Genomic DNA, 24,373 nt, shown 5'->3' with positions numbered 1-24,373 from the left:
TCATGTGGAAAGGTGCTGGCTTGGGTAGTAGATGGCCGTCAGCTGTGACTACTTGGCCATCAGCTGTAACCAGTGAGCCATTAGCCACTGATATAACTGCCGTGGCTACGGTAGGTTGTGGGTTGGTTGGCAGAGAAGCGGACGGCGGATTGCAGATCGTGTGGCTCCTGCTTCCTGTATCTCCAACCCGCCAGCGAGACTATAGTGGTATGACTCCCCTACCCATGGCTCCGTGGGTGTTCCTTTTTGGCCTCACCATGTCCTGTGTTCTTATGCGGGGAGCGGGAGCTGAGACCCTGCATGACAGCAGGTCATGAAAGAAAACCCATTTTACGGCTCCTCCAGGAAGCCTCGGAGTCCAGGTTAATAGGCTGTCCTTCCATGGCAGCGCCTCTGGAGTTAGGCCAGGCCTGCTTCCTCTCAGGGTCACTGTGAGGATTAAATGCGAGAAATGCTGATGGCAGGGCCAGAGTGTCTGCACTCAGAGTAAGTGCCCTCACCCGTCAGCTGCCAGGGTTGCTGTTCTTGTCATTCCTAGAGACGGGACCATCAAGTCCAGAGGGCAGGGCACCTGTATTTGGTGGTCTGCTGAGTTTGAACCCAGACATTGACGGGGTGACAGAGAAGGGGCTGAGGGAGAGGGCCCAGGATGGGTGTTGGGGCCAGAGCTGTCCCACCGACCTGCATAAGTGTTTCTGCTCCTGCTAGAGAGGCGGACGCCTAGCCCTGCCCCCAGGAAGGGTCCCAACTGGGGTCAGTTGCAGCACAGGTTTTATGAGCGTGAATTATCGTCCCAGCAGCCTGGGAAGTCAGACCATGTGCCCATTCTGCAGATGTTGAAAGAAACAGTCACATGCTCTCTTTCCAGCCACAGGGCCCATCCCGTGTCGGGACTTAGTTCCGTAACCTCTCTGGGCCTTATTTAACGCCTCTGGAAAACGGAGCTACAGTAGTGCACCTGTCAGCAGGTCAGGCTGCGAGAATGCACACTGGCGTTTAACACCTGCCTGGGACGTGAGTGCTGTATGAGTTAGCCAGTGAACTTCTGTCATTATTTTATACCCTGCCAGGCAAGGGTTTGGATGCAAGAGGCCACACTGACACTGCCCACTGTACTCCTGTGACCCACCCCCTCAGAGGAAGGGTCCCCCGCAAAAAGCCTCCGTGAAAAGACACACGCCTCACCTGACTCATGGAGGGCATCGTCCCTCAGCTGCTGTCTCCCTAATGGCACTCAACCCAGGATCCCCACAGACCCCTCCAAGGATGTGGATGAGACTGGGAGAAACGTGTAAAGCAGGCCGGGCAGTCTGCTTTGCTGAGGCAGCAGGGGCCCTTCATTCACCGGGCGGGTGTTGGGGGTCTGTCAGTGTGGAGCGCCAGCATTCGGAGTGCAAAGCCAGGATGAGAGTGTCAAAACCCAGATTCCACAGGCCCTCCATGGAATCACCCCCAGCCCCGGGTCCCAGGTGGGGCCTAGGCCTTTCCATTTACCACTGACTCTTGGGTGGAGGCTGTCATACAAGGGTGGGGATGGGGGCACAGGACTCAGCCCTGTGAGCAGAGAGGAGGTACCGTGGCCACCCACAACCAATCTTACCCTCACCCACCCCCGTGGTATCTGAGGGTCTCAGAAACAGAGGAGGGAGCCTCTTTGGGTTTGGACATTTTATTAAGATAATCAATTCTTAAGTTATTTCTCTGTTGATCAAAAAGCATCTCTGGAGAGAACACGCACTGTCTGTGTAGATATATAAAAATATATCAGTCATTTTGCCTCTCTGGGACGTGAGCTCCGAGTCCCCCCTTCTCACCTGCATGAGGGCACTAAAGCCTCAACCCTTGCCCTGTCTGGGGGGGGTGGGTGGTGAGCAGGGGAGTGGCGGGGCAAGCCCCCTACCCACTAGGTCCATTCAGGTCTGGGGGCATTCCCACAGACACCGCGGGGGCTTCTGGGGCATTTGTCCCAGGCAGCAGCAGGCTTGAACCCCCAACCCCAGCGTGTCCTGGCTGGTCTTCCTCTCGTGACATCACACATGCGAGGTAAACCTTGCAGCACTGTCACTGTAGAATCACCTTTTTTACGTTACAGGTGGCCCGGCCCCCCACAGTATCTCTTTAAGCTGACAGCTGAGCCCAGGCCTCAGGCAGGAGACATTTCCAGAGAGTTTGAACGCCTCCCCTTGACACCTGGCACCAAGGCTCTGACGTCGGAGAGTCCTGCAGGCTTGGGTGAACAGAGGGGGTGGACAACAGGGACGCCCTGCCGCTGAGGCTCCGACACAGAGCTCGGAGGTCTCAGTTTAGATGGGCTGTGCCCTAAATCTTCCCCACTGGGACAGAGGATGCTGGGACAGCTAAGGCAAGGTCTTTTCCAGGCTGTACACCCCCACCCCCACCCCCATATAACCAACAGCAGCATCCAGCCTTTGTCCATCCCACCTCCAGGCCTAACGTTCACCAGGGGGTGCCCAGTCATGGCCCTTGGCCTGGGTCTCTCGGTGCCAAGCTGCACACATTTGAAAGGCCCACTTGCAAATACCCCTTTCTGGGAGCCGTGGGTGTCTGGATGGCAACCTCTGCTCACACAGCCTGGGAGCCAGGCCACCAGCCCTGGCCAGATGGGGTGGTAGGGTGTCAGGAGCTGCAGGAGGCCCCCCAGCCAAGGCTCCTTCTCTCGCTGCCCCTGGGGGCGGCTGCCACCTAGCTGCATGGCCCCCGCCCTCTGCTCTCCAGAGAGCCACGGCCAGGCTGCTTTGCCTCTTTACAGCCTAATAAAATCCATACATTTACCAACTCTGCCATGCTGGACCCATCCGGCTGCAGGCCAGGCCCGCGGGTCCCCACCCCCCTCCTGCCCCGGCTCCAGGCCCACCCCTGGAGTCCATGGTCCTTTGGAGCATCCAGGGCTCCCTCCGGGTCACTTGGGAGCGCCCGCCCCGTCAGAGCGCCGTGGGCTGGCACAGCTGCAGCTGCACGCTGGAGGTGAACCAGCGGCTGGGCCGGCCCAGGCTGCACTGCAGGGTGGTGCGGAAGCTGCTGCGCGCGCGCTTGGGGAAGATGATGGTGGTGCTGCGGTAGTGCAGGGCGCGCGGGCGCGGCTCCAGGGTCAGCTGGCTCCGGTAGTTACGCCACGTGCAGTTGGGCGCCGCCACGATGGTCTCGCTGTAGGCCGTGACCGTGGGCACGGGCGCGTAGAAGACGTTGTCACGGAAGTGCTTCTCCGAGGCGTACTTGACCTCCGAGTTGCAGCTGGGGGTGGGGGGGGCGGGGTGAGCCCAGGGTCGGGCAGCCTATCACCGCCCCTCCCACTGGGCTGGCGGCTCCGGCCCCGTGACCGTGAAAAGGGGGCCGCAGCAGAACTCAAACATGTGGCCTGGACACCGGAAACGTCAAGGCCAAAGGTCAAAGAAGGGCCGAGGGTCTGTGCCCGCTTCGAGTGGGCGAGAGATGGGGTGCCTGAGTGCAGCACGTGACCCTGGCTGGCTCCTACTGGGGTAAAAATAGGCCCTAACAGGACATTTTGGGACAGTGGACCAAACTGGACTCTGCAGCGTGGGTTGGGTTCCTGGGACGAGCAGACCAGAGGGGCAGCTGCCAGGGAGGGGTCGCCTGCTGAACCCCCAGGGTCCAGACCAGCCCGAAGCCCCACTCACCGGATCTCGTGTGCGGGTTCCGGATTTACCGCGATGCCCTCACCGAAGAAGACCGGCAGCATCCGGGGCCTCATCTCCAGCGCGGGGGCGTTCGGGGGGAGGGGCGGAGGCTGTGGGGAGAGCCACGGACGCGACACGGGGTTACTTTGGTACTGTGACCTCCGCTCCCCCTGGGTGCAAGACGGCCACCCCCAGCCTCCCAGCCCCAGCCCGTTGCCCCTCTGTCCAGACCCACTCCACAGACACAGATCTCCCACAGGAGCGGTCCACCCAACGCGGGGAACCGTCTGCTCTTCATTGTCTCTGCGCCCCCCTCATCATTAAGTGCTCTCTGTTCCCCTCCCACAGTGTCCCAGGAAAATCTCCATCTGTCACTCGATGGTCCTGCACTGACAGTAAGCCCACGGGGGGACCCAGAAAAGCAAATGTTAGAAATCTGCCAGGTGATGGGAGGGCTCCGTCTGAGACCTCGCTTTTGGCAGCCTCCTCAGGGACCACACAGGACTCCATCCCACAATTCACCCCCGTCCTTAAGTCAGAAACATCCTGAACCCCTCCACAAGCCGGGTGGTGAGCTGGGGTCCTCCCCGGTCCTCACACAGGGGAGCCCTCAGCTTTCTCTTGTTTTCACTTCTGTGTGGCTACCCTGGATGCTTAATACCGAGCTGTCATCAGCTAGGTCCAGCTCTCTGCCTTTCACTCTCGTGGTGGGAAACCCCCTTCCCATTCCCCCTGGCAGGGTGCGGGGGGCACGTGTCACCTCCTGGCCTGTGATTCTCCAGAGCTCCCTCTTCCTTCTGGCACATCATTCAAGGTGGTGGCTCTGTCACCAGCCTTAGACCCTCGGTTCCTCCAAAGGGCACAGCCCCCAGGCCTCCTCACGAGGGCCAGCCCCCCTCTCCGCGAACCTCCTGGGCTTTAAAGTGGGGCAACAGGAGCACCCACCACACAGGCTTCAGTGAAGACTGAGTCAGAGGGTATAGTGTGTGCACAGCCCACTCAGTAAGTGCTGGAAAAAGCTGGCTTGTGTCAGGGGTCCTCCTTTTCAGGAAGGCCCGGGGTGTGGGTGTGGGTTCTCCCTGGAGAGAGGTACAATCCACACTCATTGGACCTTGAAATAATACTGCTCCCACCTTCCAGAAGCAAGCACACATCATCTCAGGAGACTGAATTAAAAAAAAAAAAAAAAAGCCACAAGATTCAGACGCTTCAGCACCCTGTGCGTCTCCCCTCCGCGGCACTGATCCCAGCTGCAAAAGCCCATGACGACCTTTGTAGAACCAACACTCTCTCCAAAAGATGCTTCCCAAACGTGCGCAGGTGTCTGCTGAGCACCTACTGTGCGCCAGACCCATGTGGGTGAGACGAGGTACAGAGCCTCCCAGGGCTCTTCTTGTTCAAGAGGGGGTGACATGTGGCCAATGAAGAGTTGAGAGGAAGGTACAGGCACGTGAGGGGATGTGAACACGGGTGCTAAGTTACTTGGAGGAGTTTCTTCTCTCCAGACAGGTGGAAGGGCTAGAGGGAGAGAGAGGCAGCCTGTACTGGTTTTAACCACCCGCATTCCCCAAGGAGTCATTCCCAAGCTCACAGGAGGACTTCTTTGAGAGGCAAATCCCCAGGTGCCTTTCTCCAGGGTCCATCCAGGCTAAAGAAACTGCCGAATGAACCCCTGACACCGCCAGAGTGGACCTTCAGGCCAACGTGACACCAGCTCCATTCCGGCCGGATCTCTCCCCAGTTGGCCGCCAGCACAGGGGACAAGGCTCATTTCACAGGCTGGCCAGGAAGCTGGGGCTCTGGGCACCATTTTCCAAAGGGCCCCAGTGGAAAAACAGTTCAAGTCCGCCTGTGCTGGAAGCACCGCACAGGAGATATGAGAGGCCAGTGAGAACCCAGACGCAGGCTGGCATCCAGCGAGCCCAGTGGCGAGACAGCTCCGGAAGTCGCCGCCAAGGCCCAAGGACGCCCCCAAGGGCCCCAGGGCTAGACACGAAGGGAAGACAGGGGCAGCCACCGGGCTTCCGGAGCTCAGAGCTGATTCTTTCTGGCCGCAGGGTTGTTGAAACAGCACAACAGCAGTGTGGACCCATGGCACTCAGCCAGCCAGAGAGTAGGCATGGAAAGCGCTCGTCACAGCCAAGAAGGCACACGGCGGGCCCTGGCAGGACGACCTTCCAGCCACACGGGAGCGAGCCACTCCTCAAAGACTGGGTCACATTCGGATGGGAGCCACCAGGGTAGGAAGGGTAGGGAGGGGCTCACACGCCCCCCCCCCCCACACACACACACACAGCCAGTGGCCCTGCTGCTGCTCTGCTGGTCAGGGAGCCGCCTGGAGGAAGGAAGTCCCCAAGAGGCCAGCTCCCCTCAGCCCACGACCAGGGTGGCCACACCCCAGCTCTTTCCCCAAAAGCCCAGGTTCTTGTTCCTGTCTGAAGAGAACCTGTGGAGGACCACTGGGCTGGCTGTTCACAGGCCATCAGTTTTCGCATCTGTGTAGCCCACAGCACGGGCCTGGGAGCCTGTCAGGGAGGCCGGAGGTGCTGCCCAGCCAGCGTCCCCTCAGTCCCCTTGCAGCTCTGGGATGAAAGGGCAGCAGAAGAATAGTGAATTCCAGGCACAGACAAGCTGAGAGCTGGAGGCTCAACCTCCCGGCCCCAGGATGGCAGCCCCAGCCCCCAGCACGGGAGAGCCCTCTTGTAGCATGGGGGCCCTCCGGCTCCCTGGTCTCCTGGGCAGGCAGCGGTGTGTGTGGGGACTAGGGCCCAGAGAGGGAGCAGGGTTCAGAGGACAGGCTGCTGCCAGCCCCACCCACCTTGCCCGGTGATTCATGGGCCTTCCCTGAGGATAAATACTCGCTGGCGGCTGGAAGTAAAAATACACACGGGCGTTTGGCACGTTCCCCCTTCCTGGCTGCTGGGCGGGCACGGCCCACAGGACGCAGAGAGAGATAACCGCTCTGTTGTAAGAGAGCTCTGTGCCACTCGGTGACGGCCCAGCCCAAGGGTCCTGGCCTGGCTGGCAGGGACACAGAGGGACAGTACAGCGGTGTTTGTGCCCAGCCTGGGTGACATAGGAGGCCCACAGCTGCCAAAGCCACGTGTGGCCCACAGAACGGTGAACCTTCCGTTCAACCAGCAAGTCACAAGCCCTCGGACTGGCAAGAAGAGGGGTCCAGGGCACCCACTGCTGCTACCGGAGAGAGAGACCACCACAGAGACTCCACCCTGGCATGGGGGATGGGTGTCCTTGCCAAAGCCACATGGAGGCTTGTACCTGCTAAAAGGGCCTCACTGGCCGGTGATGGCTTCTGTTGCAATTGGCATTAAACTCAACTATCTTCTACTTGTATTTGGGATTTGAGACCAAAAGCTCACATGCTAGTCTGAGGTTGACCTTGACCATCATCCACAAGGAAAGTTATCCAAGGAAGAGACCTTGAGGAATTCTCACCCTTCTTATGAAAGACCTTACATGTGGGTGGCAAATCCTGGGGCAGAGGGAGGCGTTCCTTAGACTCGTTGCCCTCTTCCAACAGGGCACAGCAGGGCAGCCGAACGGGGCCTGGCTGGGGAGCCCAAGAGACCCCGAATGGAGCGGGCCTCTCCCTGGAGAGCCACTGGGCATCATGGGCCCAACACAGACCCCACAAGCCAGGGTCTGACACCCAAGGCAGCGAAACTGAGCAAACACCAACGTCGGATTGGAGGCAGGGCTCAGGGACAGGCCTGTGCCCAGAGACAGGCCAGATGGACCCAAGAGAGCAGGAGGGTGGTGGGTTGGCTTGTGATCGCCACAAAGACACATAACCTGGGGATGTGACTCTATTTAGAAAGAAGGTCTTTGCAGATGTGATCAAGTGAGGATGAAGGCCTGCTGGATTAGGGAGGGCCCTGAATCCAATGACTGGGGTCCTTATAAGAGGGAAATCTGGACGCAGGACACAGAGGGAGAGGTCCTGTGATGACCAGGCAGACACTGGATGATGCGTCTACAAGCGTGGGACACCGACGACTGCCAGCCGCCACCAGGAGCAGGAGCAGACACACGGGATGGACACTCCCCAGAGCCGTCGGAGGGAGCCCGGCCCTGCCCCTGCCCTCATGTGTGACTTCTGGCTCCAGAACTGTGAGAGAATGAATTTCTCTTGTTTTAACCCACCAAGTTTCTGACTGTTACGGCAGCCCAAGGACAGGTGCCTGCCAGCCAATGAGAGGGGGACTGAGGGCTCGGGGTGGGGCCTCCCACTTCCCTGAAGACTCAGAGCCCTGTCACCCCCACATACATCCCACAATGACTGGGCAGCCTCCCAGAAAGTGACCTGCTTTCTGTGCACCAAGAATAACCTGCCCACACGCTGCTCTCACCAAAGGCCTGGTCTGCTGCAGGGGTCAAATGTCCCCTCATTCGCTGTCACTTAAAGAGGGATTGGGGGTCTGTGTACCACCTTCCCGGCCTGGAGGCCAAGAGTGCGAAGGGCAAGAGCACAGAACACGCTGCCCTCGGAGAGTCCCTGTCAGTTTCCGCGCGGTGGCATTTCCCAGGAAGGTGTCTCCTGCTTATTCCCTCGTCTCCAGAGCACCTGCAAGGGTGTAGCCTGTCTGTCTACTTTTCGCACCATAGCTACAGAGAGAGCTGAATTTCTCAGACAGGTAAGCCTACCACAGCGATGTGGGGCTGTCAGAGACGTCGCTGAGTTTCCACTGGAGGCCAGTTCATCCAGGATTAAGCAGATGGGCTGAAAGGAGGTGCCAGTGTTTCTGGCTTTTCTTTTCCTCTCTCTCTCACAGCCTCCCTTTCTGCAAACTTGCTCCTCCCACCTGGGCCTGACACACCTGGCTCTCTCTCACCTGAGCTTGCTCAGACACCTTCTCTGGTCAGGGACACACCTGGGAGCCTACAAGGGGGCAATGGGGGATGACTCCTCAGTCCACCTGTCGGTCCATCGGTCCATCCATCCATCCATCCATCCATCCATCCATCCATCCACCCACCCACTTATCCATCTATCCATCCATGTATTTATCTGTCCATCTGTTCATCCATCCATCCATGCCTCCCAATCCCAGGCACTAACTCCCAAAATCCCTAACTCCCTTCCCTCTCCTGCCCTATCCTTGGTTTCACCCTCACAGACCAGAAACAGAGAAATGAGAAAATCCAGGATCCTGGGGTGCAGGGAGAGGGGGGCGTAACAGTCCAAATCCTAAGATGTGGCTGTGACCATGGGCATCCCTAGGAGATTTTCAAAGATGGGGCTATGACACCCCACTCCCCACTACCACTCCTCCCTAAACTTGGCCCCCAGGGCTTCTCTCAGAACCAGGGTCCAGGGGACCAGCATTTCATCCTTAGGGACATTTCCAAGTGCGTCACTCAGAAACACATTCAACCTCCAAAGAGCCCCAGCAGATCGGATGGGGGTAATAGGAGCAACGCCGGATAGAGCCCAGGTCACCAGCTGCTAGAGAACCCCATCTCCACATCTGAGGGGTGACAGCTCAGACCGTCACCTCCCAACACCACTCCACAGCGGGCTGAGTCCTTCATCTGCCACACATATGACATCTGTCCACTTCTCACCCACTCCAGTGGTGGCTGCTCCTCAAATGTGCACCCCAGGAAACTCGGCTGGAGATCCCCAATGCTATTTGTGGCCACCCTGGGGGCAGTAAGGTAGGGTGGGGTTGGTTCCCCTAACTGCCCTGTTAGCTCGGGACACGGGCGTCTGCTGCACACACCCACTCACCCTGACAGGCAGCAGGGCCCCTCTCCCAACGGTGCACCCCCAAAACCCACAGCTCGGCCAGGCGACAGGGAGGAGGGAGGGCAGGGTCCGGCACAGACAGCACCTTGTATGCCTCGCCCCACTGGGCTTAAATATTTGTGAAATGAGTTGCCGCTGACAGGCAAACCCCTCCTGGCCCAGCTGGCAGCCTTGGCTGCCCAGTGTCCTGCAGGAGAGCCAGCCCCACCTTGGAGGAGCCAAGCCCTACACAGATGCTGTTCCTCATGAGCATCTCTCAGGCAAGTCTGATTTGGGTTTCTAATATGGGGTGTGTGACAGTTCATGGTGCCTTTAAAAAAAACCAAAAGCAGTCACAAGTACATTTTTAAAAGACCGAATGGAATTTTACCTTCTGGCCTCAGCTTGGCCTCCAGGCCCCTGCTCTGGCCCCTGCCGGCCTCCTTGCTGCTCCTCAAACACGTCTACCTCGTTCCTGCCTCAGGACCTTTGCACTTGCCATTCTCTTGGACTGGTGCACACTTCAGCCCTATAACCATCAAGTCCACTCCCTCCTTTTTTTCTAGCTTCTATTCAACGTCACTTTCCTGACCACCCTCTCTAAAGCAGCTCCACCCTCAGCCAGCTTCTTGTCTTAAGGGCCCTTATCAATCCACGTGGTATTGGGTCCCACTAGAAGGCCGTGCCATGACGGCAGGGACCTTAAACATCTTGTCCCCTGCTGTGTCACCCACAGTCCAAAATAGTGCAAGGCATACACTAGGTGCTCAGTAAGTACTGGTGGGTGAATGTCTGATTCCCACATCTGCATGGGTTTGGGAATCACCAATATTACTGTCTTTATACTCCAAAGAACAAGCAAGAAAAGCCATGGTCGAGGCGGGGCGGGGGTTCATTCACACCTAGCCTAGTCCCTAGTGCCTTTTTTGTCTTGGGCAGGGCTATCTCCCAGCCACCAGACACCCGGGACAATGGGGTATTGTCCAGAACATAAGTCCAGCTTATTAAAACAAAGTGAGGGGGGAATGGGCAAATTTAACACGTAGTCCAGCATAATAAATAGGGTGACAAGCTGGTGGAGACCCCAGGGCTGGGGTTTGGGGACAGAACTGCCTTTCAACCCCCTGGCTGGGGTGTGTGCCACCAGTTTTGATGGGGGTAGGGGGGAGGGAATGCTGAGAATTGGGTGTCAGAACAAAGATAACTACCCAGGGCGAAGCCGGCTGAAACCCAGACCCTTATGGTCTGACCCAGGACGCTAGGGAGGTGCCAGAGGAGGTCTGGCCCTGCGGCCACCAGTCTCTGCTTGGGCATCTGAAACCACGGGCTCTTAGAGGCAGGACAGCTTTCTGTCCCCTTCCCGAGGTCAGAGGGTGAGGCTTCGCCTGCTTCTACACCTGAAAACTGTTCTCCGTGAGTCATCAGCGAGCAGGGTGTTGTTAAACGCGGGATTAGGGAAGAGGGACTGGAGTTAACGGGGAGGCGGGGCATCCTGCCACTCAGTAACTAACGGGCATGTGGGCGGGGCCCCAGCTGCAGGGCCCGGGGCTTAGGAGAGGTTGCCCATGGCAACCATTGCCTCTCTTTTTATTAAAAGCAGCATCTCAAGATGCCATAGGTTCACGGGCATTTTTGTTTTTTAATTAGAAAAAGAAAAATCCCACACAGGTAGTTAATTAGCTCCACAGCGAAAAGTGGCATAATAGAAAGTCTAGGGTAGAGACTCTGCAGTCAGATTCCTGTGTTCCGTTCCAGCCAGGCCACTTACCAGCTGGGTGACTTGAGCAAATCAATAACCTCTGTACCTCAGCTTCCCCCTCTGGAAAATGGAAGTAATAAGAGTGCATCCTTCATTGGAATATGGTGAAAATTAAATGAGTTGATGCATGTGTAGGGTTTAGGACAGTACCTGGCATGCGTAAGGGCTGTCTACACAGATCGTTACCTGTGCAGAAATAGCCCCAGGTTTTGCCAAGTTAAAAGATCAGGGACAGCACGGTTCCATCCCTAGCATCTAGTTAGCAAGGAAAGGAAAGAAAATACAATCAGCTGGAACAGCCAAGCCAAGTAAGCCGGGCATACGGGCTGGCCTGGCAGGCAGGGAAAGCATTCAGAAAACCCTCTTTAAGGAGGATTCTGGGTCATCTAAACAACAAAGAGGAAGACTGGTTTCATGTCCCTTCTCTCTGAGACCCGTTGTGTAAGACACCACAGGGATTGACTCCAAGATACCCTCCATGCAACTGTGCCAATCCGAGACTTCCAGGATGGCTGGCCAGTTCCCACTGCAGGATCAATGTAAATGCAAACAGCCTCAGTCACCTGGAAATCCTCAAAGCCTCATCCTACCACCAGCCCCCAAAAGAGACCAAAATGCAAATTCGCCGCAGGATTTTGGTCTAAGACAGCAGATCCCAAACTTGCCTGCACATTAGAAATACGTGGGGAAGTTTTAAAAATCCTGACGTCCAGATCACAGCCTGTACCAACTAAATGAGAAAGTCTGGGGGTATGGGGCGGGCATGGGTAGTTTGTGAAGGTCTCAGATACTCTTAATGCCAAGTCAAGTTTGGGACCCACTGGACCAAGGAGCAAGGGAGGCACCAATGAAATTCTTGTCATTATCTTGAGGCAAGGGGACCGTTCCTTTCCGATTTTCAGCTGGGGGAGGCATTTACTGCCCTGTGAGGTACCAGGTGGCATCGCGGTGCAGACACGTACACCAGGCAGAGAAGAACTTCAACGTGCAGAGTGGGCAAATAAATGCCACAGGGGTTGTTAGCAACCTCCAGAAGGAACAGGACTCCCCCCAGGTCTTGCTCCTGCCTGCGGGGGCACCCAGTCTCAGCTCAGCCACCAGGCCACCTGCAGGTCCCCCTAAGTCTGGCGGGAGACAAACTCGTGAGGCTCCTAAGTGGGCGTCCAGCCTTGCCCAGGCATCGCCTCAGCTCCACGGCAATATCCCTCACCATCCCAGGAAAGAAAGGTTTCTGTCTGGGTTTGGTTTGAAAAAAAAGAAGAAGAAAAGGGTTTCACGTTGGGGGGTGGGGTGGGCGAACAGTGAACAGGGAACCGGGTCAGAAGCAGCGAAGGACCTGGGTACCCAGAGAGGTCTGTTCTGCTTGGGCGTGGATTCAAGGCCACTTAGCCAGGGGCCAACTTCTCTGGGAATTTCGGGCAGCCCTTCAGCCCTGCCCTTTCGCTGACAGTCCGAAGAGTCACTCATTGAGAGGCCCATGGCAGGGAGCCGTCTGCAGGTCTGGGGCCAGGCGGGACCACCACGCTCTGCGTGCCCTGGACCCCACCTGGGAGCGTTGCTGTCACTGGGCCACCTTCTGGCTGGAGGGGTGCGTGTGTGGGAGGACCCCAGTCCTGGCTTCTGAGGTACCGCGTCTGGGGCGCAGTGAGCACAGACCCTTGCCCGCATTTCTCCCCCACCTCCTGCCCTGTTCCCGCGCTTACCGCTCTGGCCTCGCCAGGTCCGGGGAGCTCCGAGGAGGCTCCGGCGCCCCCCGCGCGGGCGTCGAGGATGCCAGGCGCCAGGGAGTAGAAGGGCGGGCTGGGGCTGGGGCTGGGGGGCAGCCCGGAGTCGGGGCTGTCCAGCAGGCCCTCCCGGCTCTGCTCCTTGAGGCTCTCCTCCATGCCCTGCAGGTGCAGGTGGCCCACCATGTCTAGGGGGCGCGGGGCGCAGGCCCCCGGCTCCTCGGGGGGCTCCTCCACCGCGCTCCGGGGCCCGGGGCGGGCGGTGGCGGGGCGAGGGCTGCGCGCCCGGGACCTGTGGGCAGAGCCGAGAGGCTGCGCGTCAGGCCCGTCGTCCCCGCGCCCCCCGCTCCCCGAGGCCGCCCGGGAGGGGCCGCGGTCCGGCTCCCGGCTCCGCGCTGCCACGCCGGGCCTGCCGCCCGCCCGCCCGCCGCCCTCCGCTGCTCGCGGCCCGCCCAGCCCCGGCGCACGCCGCCGCCCGGCCCTCTCCGCACCTTCCCGGCCCGCGCCTCCTTTTCTAGGCGCCGCCTCCTCCTCCCTTCCCTCCCCTCCCCCGGCCGGCCCGCCCTGGTCTGCGCCCCGGGGACTCCCACCCAGGCGAGGCCGGCGGCAAATGAGGGTTTTCTATGTGCCCCCCACTTGGCAAAAAGACCCCATGGAGCCACCAAGGGGTGACCTGTCCGGTGTCCAAGTCACTCCAAGCAATAGGAGGAGGAATAGTCAAGTTTGATGTGGCCACTCCAGGTTTTCTCCATCTCGCCCAAGTCCCAATAAAAGAATCCTTTAGAAGACCTGTAACTTACAATGGGGGGGGGGGGGGGCAAGCTGTCTAAATTCTAGCCAGGCCTCAAGGCCTGCGCCTCAGCGCCTCTTTTTCCAGCGGGAATGCCCATCCCTTTGTTTATGTCCACACGCCCACCACTGGCCCTGGGTACTTGTGTCTCCCTTATCCCATTATCAGGTTTCTCGTCAGGCCTGTGGGTGGTAAGCACTGGGTAGCAATGGGAAGAGGGGAGGGGGGGGAGTCATTAGAAACATTTCCTGGAATCTTCTAGCATCTGGCTGTTTCCCCAAAATCATCCAGACAGGTTCTTGCTCACTGACAAGGGTCTCTCCATTGTCCCCTCTTTTCCTTCTTCTCAAGGGAGAAGGGCACTTGCTCCCCTTTCTTTCAATGACTGAAGGGGATCCTGCATTTCCAGCTCCCTCCCACCCACCCACCCACCCACACAGACACCCCCACCCCCACCATCAGGGATCCAGCCCATCACTGGGAAAGCAGGGAATCCCGGCTGCTTGCAGGGTGCTGTGAAAGCAGCTGGGATATGGGGGAGGCAAATAGTCCAGGGAAGGGACCAGGAAGGGGTGGCAGTGTGAACAGATACACCAGTCACGCTGGTTCACGCCCTCACTGTGCCCCCACCCCTGCCGGGCCCTGGGGAGCCCCATTGGATCAGGGGTAAATGCACCAGGAAGCAAATGCTGGGAGTTGAATGGAGGAAATTAACAAGGCATGGCAAGCAAGAATAATTGGAGGGGCAGGTTATGACTCGGGGCATCGGGAAGGCAGCCCTGAGAAGGTGACAGTTTTAAGATGAGACCTGAACAGCCCCGCAGTGGAGACCAAATTAGCCTTCCAGGTGGGGGGCCAGCAAGGGCGATGGCCTGCAGCCAGAGAGAGTGACATGCGTCCAGGACCAGGCAGGAGGGGTGGGGAGCTTCCTAAGAGTGCTGGGGGGGAGGGGACATCTGGACCTGTCACCAGGTGAATCTACAACCCATTTCTATACTGATCAGGAAGAACATGGGAAGCCTGCTGCCCTAACAGAATTAACTTGAAATTTGAATGTCTGGAACATTCCGGAGAAAAAACGGAACTGACTCCGTTTGCCTCAATTCTCGGGCACAACAGACTTTCCTCAGCCCTCGGGCCACTGAACCTGAAATGCGTGAGTGCACTGTTATCATCCTCAGAGGACAAAAGTGGGGGGCCGGTCCTTCCAGACCGTGAACACCTGCTCCCCAGATGCCCCCACTCCAGCCAAGGGAGAGAGCTGGCTTCAGTCGCGTCCACTGCTCGGCTGTCCTGGAGATGTCCGGGACACGCACAGATTATTCTTATCACAGGCAAGTGAGAATGATGCTCAGGCAGAAACACCCACCCGGGGTCGGCAGGAAATCGGGGCGAGGTGTGGGGTCATCTTGACTTGATTTAAAATTTTGATTTTTTGTTCACCTGGGATTTTTCACATTAGTTTTGACCTTTAAAATAGTGCAGTAAAATAGTATTTGTCTGGGACAACCCCCTTAAATTGTGTGCTCTAGGCGAGTGCCTCACTTGTCTCTCTGTGATCCTGGCTGGCTGCCGCCCTTCACACTTACCAGGGCTGCCTTCATGACTATGCCCACTTAGGTTCTGGAAGTTTCCCTGTGCCCACACTCAACTTCCCTTGAACGGGTCTCCCTGTGTGGACTAATGCTGGAGATGGGTATACAGCCAGCGGCAGGAAAAACATGACCATGCTACAAACGTCAAACGCCCAGTTAGCGGCCCACGCAAGTGACCCCAGTGACCATGACATCTGACCTATGTGGGTCCACTGCCAGGCTGGGGGTTGCCCAGGGACTGAAAGCCAGTCCTGTAAAACAGTTTGTTTCTCACAGTGCCAGATGGTCTGCAAATGTCAGAGGAGAGGAAAGGCTGAAATTTCCATAAGTGAGCTTGAGCCAGGGGCTAGGGGTGGGTGGGCGGCCCTCTCAGCGGTCTCAGGAGATGGGGGGGCTTGAAGCTCTGCAGTGTGACCCAGGGGAGCAAGATGGGGGGGTCTATGAAGCCCTGAGTGCCTGCTCTGGGCCACACACTGCAGCCTGGGCTGCAACCCCAGTGTGGAGCTAAGGGACTTGGGCTTTATCTGCCAATGGGGACCCGCAGGTTTTAGGAACCATCTGATCCAAACTGCTTCCAAAGTTGGATTAAAGACGAGAGAGAAATTGGGCAGAGAAAGTAGATATTGAATAGAAAAGAGGTATTAGGGTACCCGACAAAGGGCCTGAAGTGTGTGTCCCCTGCGGGAGAGAAAGGGAGACCCCGCTGCCACCACACACCCTGGGAAGGGAGCCGTTCACCCAGGAGCTGGTGAAGTCCTCTGCTTTTAGAAGCACATGATGAGAAAGAAAGAAAAGTGACTTGGGGTGATCTCAAACTCCAGGGGCTCTCCCAGCACCCCAGCGCAGGGCACTTTCCCAGCCTGCTTTCTGAGGGGAGGGGGAAGCTCAATGCTGAGAGAGAGGTCAGAGGATGAAAGGAAAGGCACAGAGAAAAAAAGGCTGTTTCATTGAGAGCGGTTAGCCACTGGTTTCAAGCAGCATCGGAGGACGTTCTTGAAGTGGGGCTGTGCCTTCAGGGACAGCTTACAAAGGCCTCTGCACACCCATTGTCTCACACTTGAACCCCGCAAACTACCCTGACACTCAACATGGATGCGTATTACTTCCTGTTTAAAACAAAGCAGACGAAGCCTTGGAGGCTTAGAGAGGGTAAGTGTTTTGTCTAAACTCACACAGCATGGCCTTAAAACCTTCATCTGGGACCCTTTATCGCTACCATTCAGGGGCTTCTCTGCAAGGAGGAGCTGACTCTTCCCATGGGTCAAAGTCAAAACGCACCTAAAAGGTCTTCTCCTTCCCCCAGTGAGAATATAAGGCCTGTGGACAGATCAGATCTGCTCTATTCCAGGAGCTGTAAGTGTCTCTCTTCCATCAAATTCCAGATGGGGGGCCCTGCTGGCAGAAGTGGGGTGCACTCCATGGCTGCAGGTTCTCCTCACCGCTGTAAACACTGCCCAGCCCACGGGGGTGGGGAGGTGGAGGGGAGCTCCCAGGGGTCTTGCTGTCGATATGCTCAGGCTGCCTGGATTCGTATCCAGGCACTAATGTTCTCAGCTGTGTGATTCGGACCACTTGCACACCCTCTCTGTGCCTAAGTGTTCCCATCCATAAAGTGGGGATAATAAAGGGATTAAGCAGAGATTAAATATCCTGGGATTAAGTCTAAGTATAACTGGAGTATGTTTCCAGGCATGCCGGGCTCGGCAAGGTGCCAGAGAAAATTCTCCAGGCTTTGCCCATGCCTGCTTTTAACGACTACCTTCCAGCCTCTCGTCATTACAGTGACCAAGGTAATCAATATATTAATATGTGTGTGTAATCTTTTCTTTAAGAAGAAAAGAGGGGAAGGGGTGACATGTGAGCTAAATCCTTGTCTTTTTTTTTTTTTAAATTAAAGCGTATTGGGGTGACAATGGTTAGTAAAGTTACATAGATTTCAGGTGTACAATTCTGTATTACATCATCTATATCTCACATTGTGTGTTTACCACCCAGAATCAGTTCTCTTTCCATCACCATATATTTGATCCCCTTTACCCTCATCTATCACCCCTCTCCCCCGTTACCTGGTAACCACTAAACTATTGTGTGTGTCTATGAGTGTTTCTTTCCTCATTGGTTTGTCTTGTTCTTAAATCCTTGTCTTTCCTACAGAGTCCATAGAGACCGTCTACCTTGAAGGGAATCCAGGAAACAACGGGCATCAAACATTATCTAGCATTTGAAAGTAGCACCAGAACTTAAAGTGGGGTTCACAGAGGCAGAGGGGAGACAGCTGCTTTTTCATCACAGGCTCCTGACAACTCCGCTTTGATTTGTTCACAGGCGCATGTGACCCAGAGAAATCAGTTTCAAGTTAAAGGCCGGACAACCGTGACATTGGGCTGTGCGTCCTCGGCAGGCCCGGCCCTGGGGCCTGGCCAGCGGGTGCCCTGCTGCCCGTATTTTCCCAGTCCCCAGCGCGAGCCACAGACGGCGCTGGGACATAGCTGCCACAGTGACTCACCTCTTCATTTTTAGCTGCGTCCTCTCGGAGCCTGCAGCTCTGTCTTGGCTGGGCTGCTGTCTGTCTGGGGTCAGGGCCTGTGCACAGAGGGCAGGGCTGGCGTCCGTTCCTCAGGCCAGCTCTTGACGACCAGCTCCACTAAGGGAGGGAAGTGGGGACAAAATGGGTCCACGGTGCATTGGACCCAGGGGGCCTTGTGCTGACGTCTGAATGAGTGTGTCTGGAACAGCCTCAGGATTCCCAAGGCTTTGAGCAAAATCACTAGAACTCCGCTTTGGGGTCGGCTTGCAATTCCTGTGCTCTGCCCCGGCCTCCAGAACGGGCTTGAGTGCATCACGTCACAGCCACAAGTGAAGGCGTCCACAGCCGAAAGGGTTTTCGGGCGTTAACTTGCTGGTTCACACCTTCAGGGTTTAAGGAGCTTTTAGCTGAAAAGGCCTTTTCTGCCAGCTTCTCCCAAGCCTGAGTAAACAAAAAACTTATTTATGTCCTCAGAGCACTCAATTAAGGCAGGGCAGGGATAAAAATCAGTGACAGGGTGTAGTCAAAACACAGCCTATAAAGTCAGGAGAGGGCCGCCCCAGGCCAGCTGCCTGCTCTTGGGGAAGCCGGGTCCCACCCCGCACCCAATTTTTGTTTTGTAAAGTTGAAAGAATAATCTAATGAAAACCCAAATCTCTTTCACCTCCACACGGCAGTTGATAACATGTGAACACATCTGGCCTCTCAATCAATCTCCCCCAGCTGTGTGTCTGCGCGTGCTATATATTGTGGTGTCTGTTTTGCTGAACTGTTCAAAAGTTAGTGGCAGACATGGTGACCTGTAACCTCCAGGGCTTCAGCAGCATCTCCAGGAACACAGACGACTGCCTCTGTCACCATAATGGTGTGACCGCACCAACGAATTGAACATCGGCACAACGGTATTAAAGAATTTCTAGTTCATAGCAGAATTCCCCAATTATCCCCAAAATATCCTTGCAATCTGCTTTCTTTTCCAATCCAGGGCCCAGGCACACATCGTACTTAGTTGTCTTTATCGGGAGGCAATTCTCCGTGGGTTTTGTGTTGCATCTTACAAGAAGAGACTGCCCTCTGTCTTGACTATCATTTCAAGGGCGTCTGTATAGAGAACAGCATCGAAAGGTAGAGATCGCGTCTCCCTCCAAAGCAGAAGGTAGGCATGCCTACCGTCCAGTATGAAAACAGATGACGTCCCTCTGGGGCACAGATCAGGTGGTCTCACTGCCCATGATAAAAGATGTGGGTTCCCCAAACGCTGGGTTCCTCTCCTCTAATGAAGCCACTCCCTGTGCAGATGTCATCTGTGGGAACCAGGGGTGGGGAAAATGGGGCGAGAAAAATGCTAGCACGCGGGCTGGTAGTGTGGCCGTGAGTAATAACAGCCTCTGGCCTTGACCCAGGGGTCTCCTGTCTTTGCTGGCGTCCAGGCAACTGCGGCAGGCTGACTTCTTAGCTGGCGAGGGGGGCGAACCTCAGAGCCTTCACAGTCTGGGACAGTCATTTTCACACAAGGGTTTGAGTCACTTCACACCCTCCACAGTCATTTCTCTCCCGTCCCCTTTCATCTAGAAACATCCCGGGCCTTTCTTTGTCTTTCTGGACATGGGTGAATTTAAAGAGTTCACGCCAGTGGTTCTGTAGAGAGCTCCACAGCCTATTTGTCTGATTGCTTCCATTTGATTTGACGCCGGATGAATGTTTTCATGAGGATTTCACAGGGTTGGTGATGGCTGGAGGCAGAGATGTCAGCTTCTCCCACGATTGATCAGGCTAACGTCTCGTCACTTGGTGGAGAGGGTGTCCTCCACGTTTCTTTGTTGTAAAGGTATCTTTGCCTTTGTAATTCATCAGGAATCTGTGGGGAGATATTTTGAGACCGCAGGAATATCCTGTTCCCTGACCAGCCTTAACCTCTACAAACCCCGGTCAATTCATCTGTGAAGGGCTTTGTGCTAGCTGACAGCCCAAGATACGGCGACGACTATGTCTTCCCCCCGGCAATGGAGATCACACGGCATGCAGAGCCTCCAATGTCTTCCGTCTGGCCCTTTGGAGAAACAGCTTGCCGACCTCAGCAATAGGGGCTGGTGGGGGACCATAGAGGAAGGTGAATCTATGAGCTATCGTCGATAAGGCTCCTTTAATACATTCATCTGTCTCTCCCACTCTCTTTACCATTTTTCAACTTTTGTAGGGGCTCGTGGTTGTTTGGCCGTCAAGCTGCTCTTTAAGCTAAACACAAACACCTTTAGGCCCTGACACCTGTGGATCCGGGACCCACGCATCAGAGACGAAAAGCTGGGGGAGCTGTGTCTTCCTCAGGCCTTGCTCTGGGCGACTCCATGTACAGCAAAACGTCCTGGGGCGGGGTTGGGGTGTCTTCCAAATGTGGCACACCATCCAAATTGGTTTCAAGTGATCTTCTCTGACTAGAAACCGTGACATCACATAAAATGGTGAGTATGTCTGCCTGAATCCGTAACGCCAAAATACTACTTTTTGATTTGGGGGATGAAAAAGTTGTCATACCAGAAAAAAAGGAGTCCTCCAAAAAAACCCGCTATGGCTTTCCAAGAGTTACTATGGCAAAAAACACCGAGCAGCCGTTTTTGAGCCACATCTGAATAAAGAGGCAGACAGGATATCTGTGCACATGCCATATAAGAGCAAGTCTAGCCAGGTTAGAGCCAGGGTAGATGGGAGGTGGGCAAAGCGAAAAGTAGTTGTCCCCACCTCCTGCCAAACTCAAAGCCATTTCTCTGTGCCTCAGAGAGACGGAGGGAGGGAGCCCAGCTGCGGGGCAAACGTCTGCCCAAGCAAGTGCCCCAGGGGGAGCACACCACTGAGGAGGGCAAACAAATACCATTTCTATTCACACCTCGAGGAAGATACAAGTCTGGGCAGATATTCTGGTTGTGTGGTTTCCAGCTCAAAGTGAAGACAAAGGACATTGAGTAGGAAACAAATGGAAGGCTGCAGGCTCCTGGCGTGGTGCCCGGGGCTTCGAAGGGGGTGAGCCGCAGTCTGGGTACCAGGCGAGGCTGTGGGGGAGGGGCAAAGACTCAGTGGTGCTCCCTGTGCAGTCCCGAGATGCTGAGAGAAGAAGAGAGGGCCTTCTCGCCTAGCATCCCTTCAATTAGCGCTCATTAATTGAGCACCTACTGCATGGCAGGCACTGGGGACACAGTCGTGGGCAGGCCAAACTTGGTCCCCATTCTTGTGGAAGTTACTGGTGTGGGGAGAAAAGAATAATTAAACAAGATAATTTCAGAGAGTTACTACTATACAAATAAAATGGGATGATGAGCTAGAGAATAAGCAGGATGGAGCTGCTTTGAATGGGGTGGAAGGCTCAAGGAAGCTCCGCAGAGGTGACTTTTGAATGGTGAAAAGGGGCTGGCTCGGAGAAGAGCCCAAGGAAGGACGTGTCTGGTGGAGGACGCTGCTGGTGCCAAGGCCCTGGGGCCGCCACGAGCTCAAGGTGTTCTTTACTAAAGGGAAGCACGTGAAGAGAGAAGAGTGGGGGGAAATACAGAAAGGGAAACAAGGAAAGGATATAAAAGGGAAAAAGTGAAAGAGACCCGTTGTGAGGCCTGGAGGAAAAGGGAAGGACAGTTCATGGAGGGGCAGGGAGAAAGCCTCTGTAAAAAAGATCCACGCGGAGGGTGAAGGGAGGGCGTAGGTGCAGAGCAGGCCACAGCACCTCTGCTCCTGGATGGTCCCTACTTGTCTGCACATGTGTGGACCTGGCATTTTTGCTAGCTTTGTGTGTGTTTAGTTCTTATTTCCCCAATTGGAGTACAAATGTCTCAAAGGCAAAAAGCATGCCTTATGCACTTTTCTCTTTCTGCACAGCACTTTCCACAATGCTCTGTATACATAAACTATCGTTTGACCCAACAGATGGGTGGATGGGTGGACGGATGGGTAGATGGAGAGAGGGAGGGAGGGAAGAATGGAGGGATTTTCATACTGGAATGTCTCTCTCTGCAGTTAGCCATGTTTTTTATACTTAGCTCAGGTTAGATAAATATTTTGCACACACACATATGCCCACGTGGAGCACAGAAGTGAACATGCCTGTTCCCTTCACTCAGAGGATACTTGTGACACCCAGGCTTTTCTAAAGCAAGGATCAGCGAGTTGGCAAACAGACTCTATGAGTTTAGTAAGAGGCAAGGATTACCGGCTATTCAGGCGACATGTGCTTTAGTTAGACACACCGTGCAGAGATGAACAAAAACAGGGAGGTGGTACCAAAGACAGGAGGAAGAGAGGAGGAAGTATGGCAAGACTGCTAATGAATGCTCCTGGTTTTCGTCTCCTGCCAGAGGACACTGCTGTGCTGCATCCCCCAGGCTTCTGGGCCGTTAGGTGAGGCCACGTGATAGAGTTCTGACCCCTGGAATGTGGGTGGGACAAACATACGCTACTTCTAGGCCTGGCCCCTATACTTTCTCTTGCATCCCTCTCGCACCACAGGCTGAGCAGAGAGGACTCCAAGGACATAAAGGAGGGTGGAGCCACAGGATGGAGGGGGCCTGGGTCACTGAGTGACTGCGTGGAGAAGAGCCTGCTGGCTGACGGCTATTCTGCAGAGAGTTGGAACCACAGCCAATGCTGCTTATCCTGACCAGTACAGAGACAAAGAAGGTAAGAAGGCTCCAGAAGAAGGAGAGCTTAACTCCGTGGGGTATACATGACGACTGCTGGGACACAGGACAGGGGCATGGAATAATTCTCTCTGTGACACCAGTCTGGTAGACAAACGAAGGGAGGGAAGGACGTGTAAGAGGTACCAGAACTAGGGCACCTGAGGTGAGGCCACTTGACGTGGGGTCAAAACTTCCATGTTTTAAAAATAAAGAAAAATTTGATTGGAATTTCATCTTGAAAATCAACAATGGTAAACATTTTCAGTAAGCTAATTTCATTTTAACTTACCAAAGTGTGGTAACTCTGCTCTAATTCTTAGAGCAGAGAAATGACAAAGAATGATTTTTTTTCTTTTACTTTCCATTTGATTTTTCCCCCTTTTTTCGAAGTTCTATGATTCAGAGATTTTTTTTTTTTGGTGGGGGAGGGTAAAATGTTCAAGGGCTTAATCTCCATTTTCATAGACTTCTGTTAATCCTTGTCTCTGTCTCGCAGGCTAGATTTAATACTGCTGGGTGACATTGGGATCAGCCAATGTCCCTCAACTGACTGTTGCTAACTTCACACAACAGATGGGTTTTCTTTCTTTGTTCCCTCCAGGACATGCTAAGTAAGACCTCTGCAATTGCCACTTCCCACCTCAGGGACTTAAAGAAGTGGCATCTTGTGAGAGGGGTACGCTCCATGGAACTTACGTGGCCAACTGACATCGGAGCCACTTGCTGACGTGAGCCAAGGTGCTGCTGGGAGGCTCCCAGCCTGCTGTTGACCTTGACTTCCGGCCATCCACCATGTTTCCTACTCCTGTTTTTCTAGCCTACTTAGCTATTCATGGGGAAAATATCACAGTGGGTAGGAAGTTTTCGCTCAAAAGCCAAACAAAGAGAAGAAAAACAAGAGCAAGGGGAAAGAAGGTTAAAAAAAAAAAGACTGAGAAATACCAAATGCTCTTGTTAAACAAATAATTTCCCAGGGTTTCTTCACATACAAGGAAACTCGATAGCTGCAAAAAGAATCCAGCTAAAGAAAATACCCGGTTTCAGATTGACTTTCTGGACCCACGGTGAGCCTCCTGGCACCTGCCAGTGTCGAGGGCCCGGTAAAGACTCTGCTTGGAAGCCAGCTGGACAGAATGCTGGACATCTGGAAGCTTCTTAGAGCCTCTCCTCCCACCCGGGCTCCGGAAGTGGCTTTTTTGCAGTTGTTTCTTGGTGCCTGGGCTTCTATCAGAGAGGAAGTGGAGAGTAAGGAAATGTTTGTCTTGGAACCAAAGGCTAGATTCTTCTCACTGCTCAGGGCTCTGCTGAGATGCCGTCTCCTCAGCATGCCATGTCTGACCATCCTGCCTCACTGTCCCTGCTCCTTTCCCGGCCGCTCTGGACTCTGTCCCCTGGTTTTATGGTCTTCACGGACATATGGCCACTTAAAATTATGGGGTTCACTTTTGTGTCTCTCACACTAGCAGGCAACTCCATGGAGGAAGGAACCTCACCCGTCGTATTCAGCCACCGCTCCCCACGCAGCACCTGGTAGTGCTGGGCACATGAGAAGTAGTCAACGAACGTTGGGTTACATCGAATCCTTCAGTGAAAAACAGTAAGAAGACATTATAAAAAGCATCACTGCATTCCAGAAGGACTGGACCCTATCTCCTGAGAGTTTCTTTACAGAAAAAGTGATTACACACACACACACAGAGACACACACGGTTTGTTTTTGTTTTTGTTTTTTTCTATAGGTGATTCAATGAATACAACTCTTGTGCAAAGCACGGCCGGCCCGTTCCCTCCCTCCTGTTCCCTGGAACCACATTCCCAAACAAACTTCCTGCCCACCAGCCTCCGTCTCAAGCTCCGTCGAACCCGGCTAAGATTCTGGCAGTCTCCAGGTGGGCCCTAATGCACCCCCACCTCT

The 24,373-nt window shown here is 55.1% G+C and overlaps 1 protein-coding gene and 2 long non-coding RNA genes across 7 annotated transcripts; 2 read left to right on the top strand and 1 right to left on the bottom strand.

Annotated features, from left to right (window-relative positions):
* Positions 1 to 1,650: 1,650 nt before the first annotated feature.
* RFLNA (refilin A) lies at positions 1,651 to 24,311 on the bottom strand. Of its 5 annotated transcripts, none has more exons than XM_074321648.1 (5): positions 23,952 to 24,311; positions 17,780 to 18,241; positions 12,868 to 13,180; positions 3,657 to 3,766; positions 1,651 to 3,252 (listed from the first exon to the last, which is right to left on the bottom strand). In XM_074321648.1, the coding sequence occupies exons 2-5, from the start codon at positions 17,785 to 17,787 to the stop codon at positions 2,943 to 2,945; spliced, it is 741 nt and encodes a 246-aa protein (XP_074177749.1). In that variant the 5' UTR covers positions 17,788 to 18,241; positions 23,952 to 24,311; the 3' UTR covers positions 1,651 to 2,942. The 5 variants fall into 5 exon arrangements, with proteins under 5 accessions (XP_074177749.1, XP_074177748.1, XP_074177750.1 ...); XM_074321647.1 differs by lacking the exon at positions 23,952 to 24,311 and adding an exon at positions 18,465 to 20,149; XM_074321649.1 differs by lacking the exon at positions 23,952 to 24,311 and adding an exon at positions 13,562 to 13,677 and having other exon boundaries at positions 17,780 to 18,844.
* LOC141569239 (uncharacterized) lies at positions 15,737 to 17,784 on the top strand. The gene is made up of 3 exons (XR_012492734.1): positions 15,737 to 16,626; positions 16,963 to 17,063; positions 17,599 to 17,784. It is a non-coding gene; the product is annotated as an uncharacterized LOC141569239 (long non-coding RNA).
* LOC141569238 (uncharacterized) lies at positions 18,831 to 23,171 on the top strand. Its single transcript, XR_012492733.1, has 6 exons — positions 18,831 to 18,956; positions 19,655 to 19,910; positions 19,998 to 20,259; positions 22,135 to 22,177; positions 22,286 to 22,456; positions 23,060 to 23,171. It is a non-coding gene; the product is annotated as an uncharacterized LOC141569238 (long non-coding RNA).
* Positions 24,312 to 24,373: the final 62 nt, after the last annotated feature.

Source organism: Rhinolophus sinicus, linkage group LG16 (genome assembly GCF_036562045.2).
Source record: "Rhinolophus sinicus isolate RSC01 linkage group LG16, ASM3656204v1, whole genome shotgun sequence".
NCBI lineage: Eukaryota > Metazoa > Chordata > Mammalia > Chiroptera > Rhinolophidae > Rhinolophus > Rhinolophus sinicus.
This window is presented reverse-complemented; position numbering and strand designations above follow the sequence as displayed.

Coding starts and splice junctions, on each gene's coding strand:
- RFLNA (XM_074321648.1), bottom strand. Junction 3,767..12,867: donor GACCTGGCGAGGCCAGAGCG/GTAAGCGCGGGA, acceptor CTCTCCCCACAG/CCTCCGCCCCTCCCCCCGAA. Junction 3,253..3,656: donor GAACCCGCACACGAGATCCG/GTGAGTGGGGCT, acceptor CCCCACCCCCAG/CTGCAACTCGGAGGTCAAGT.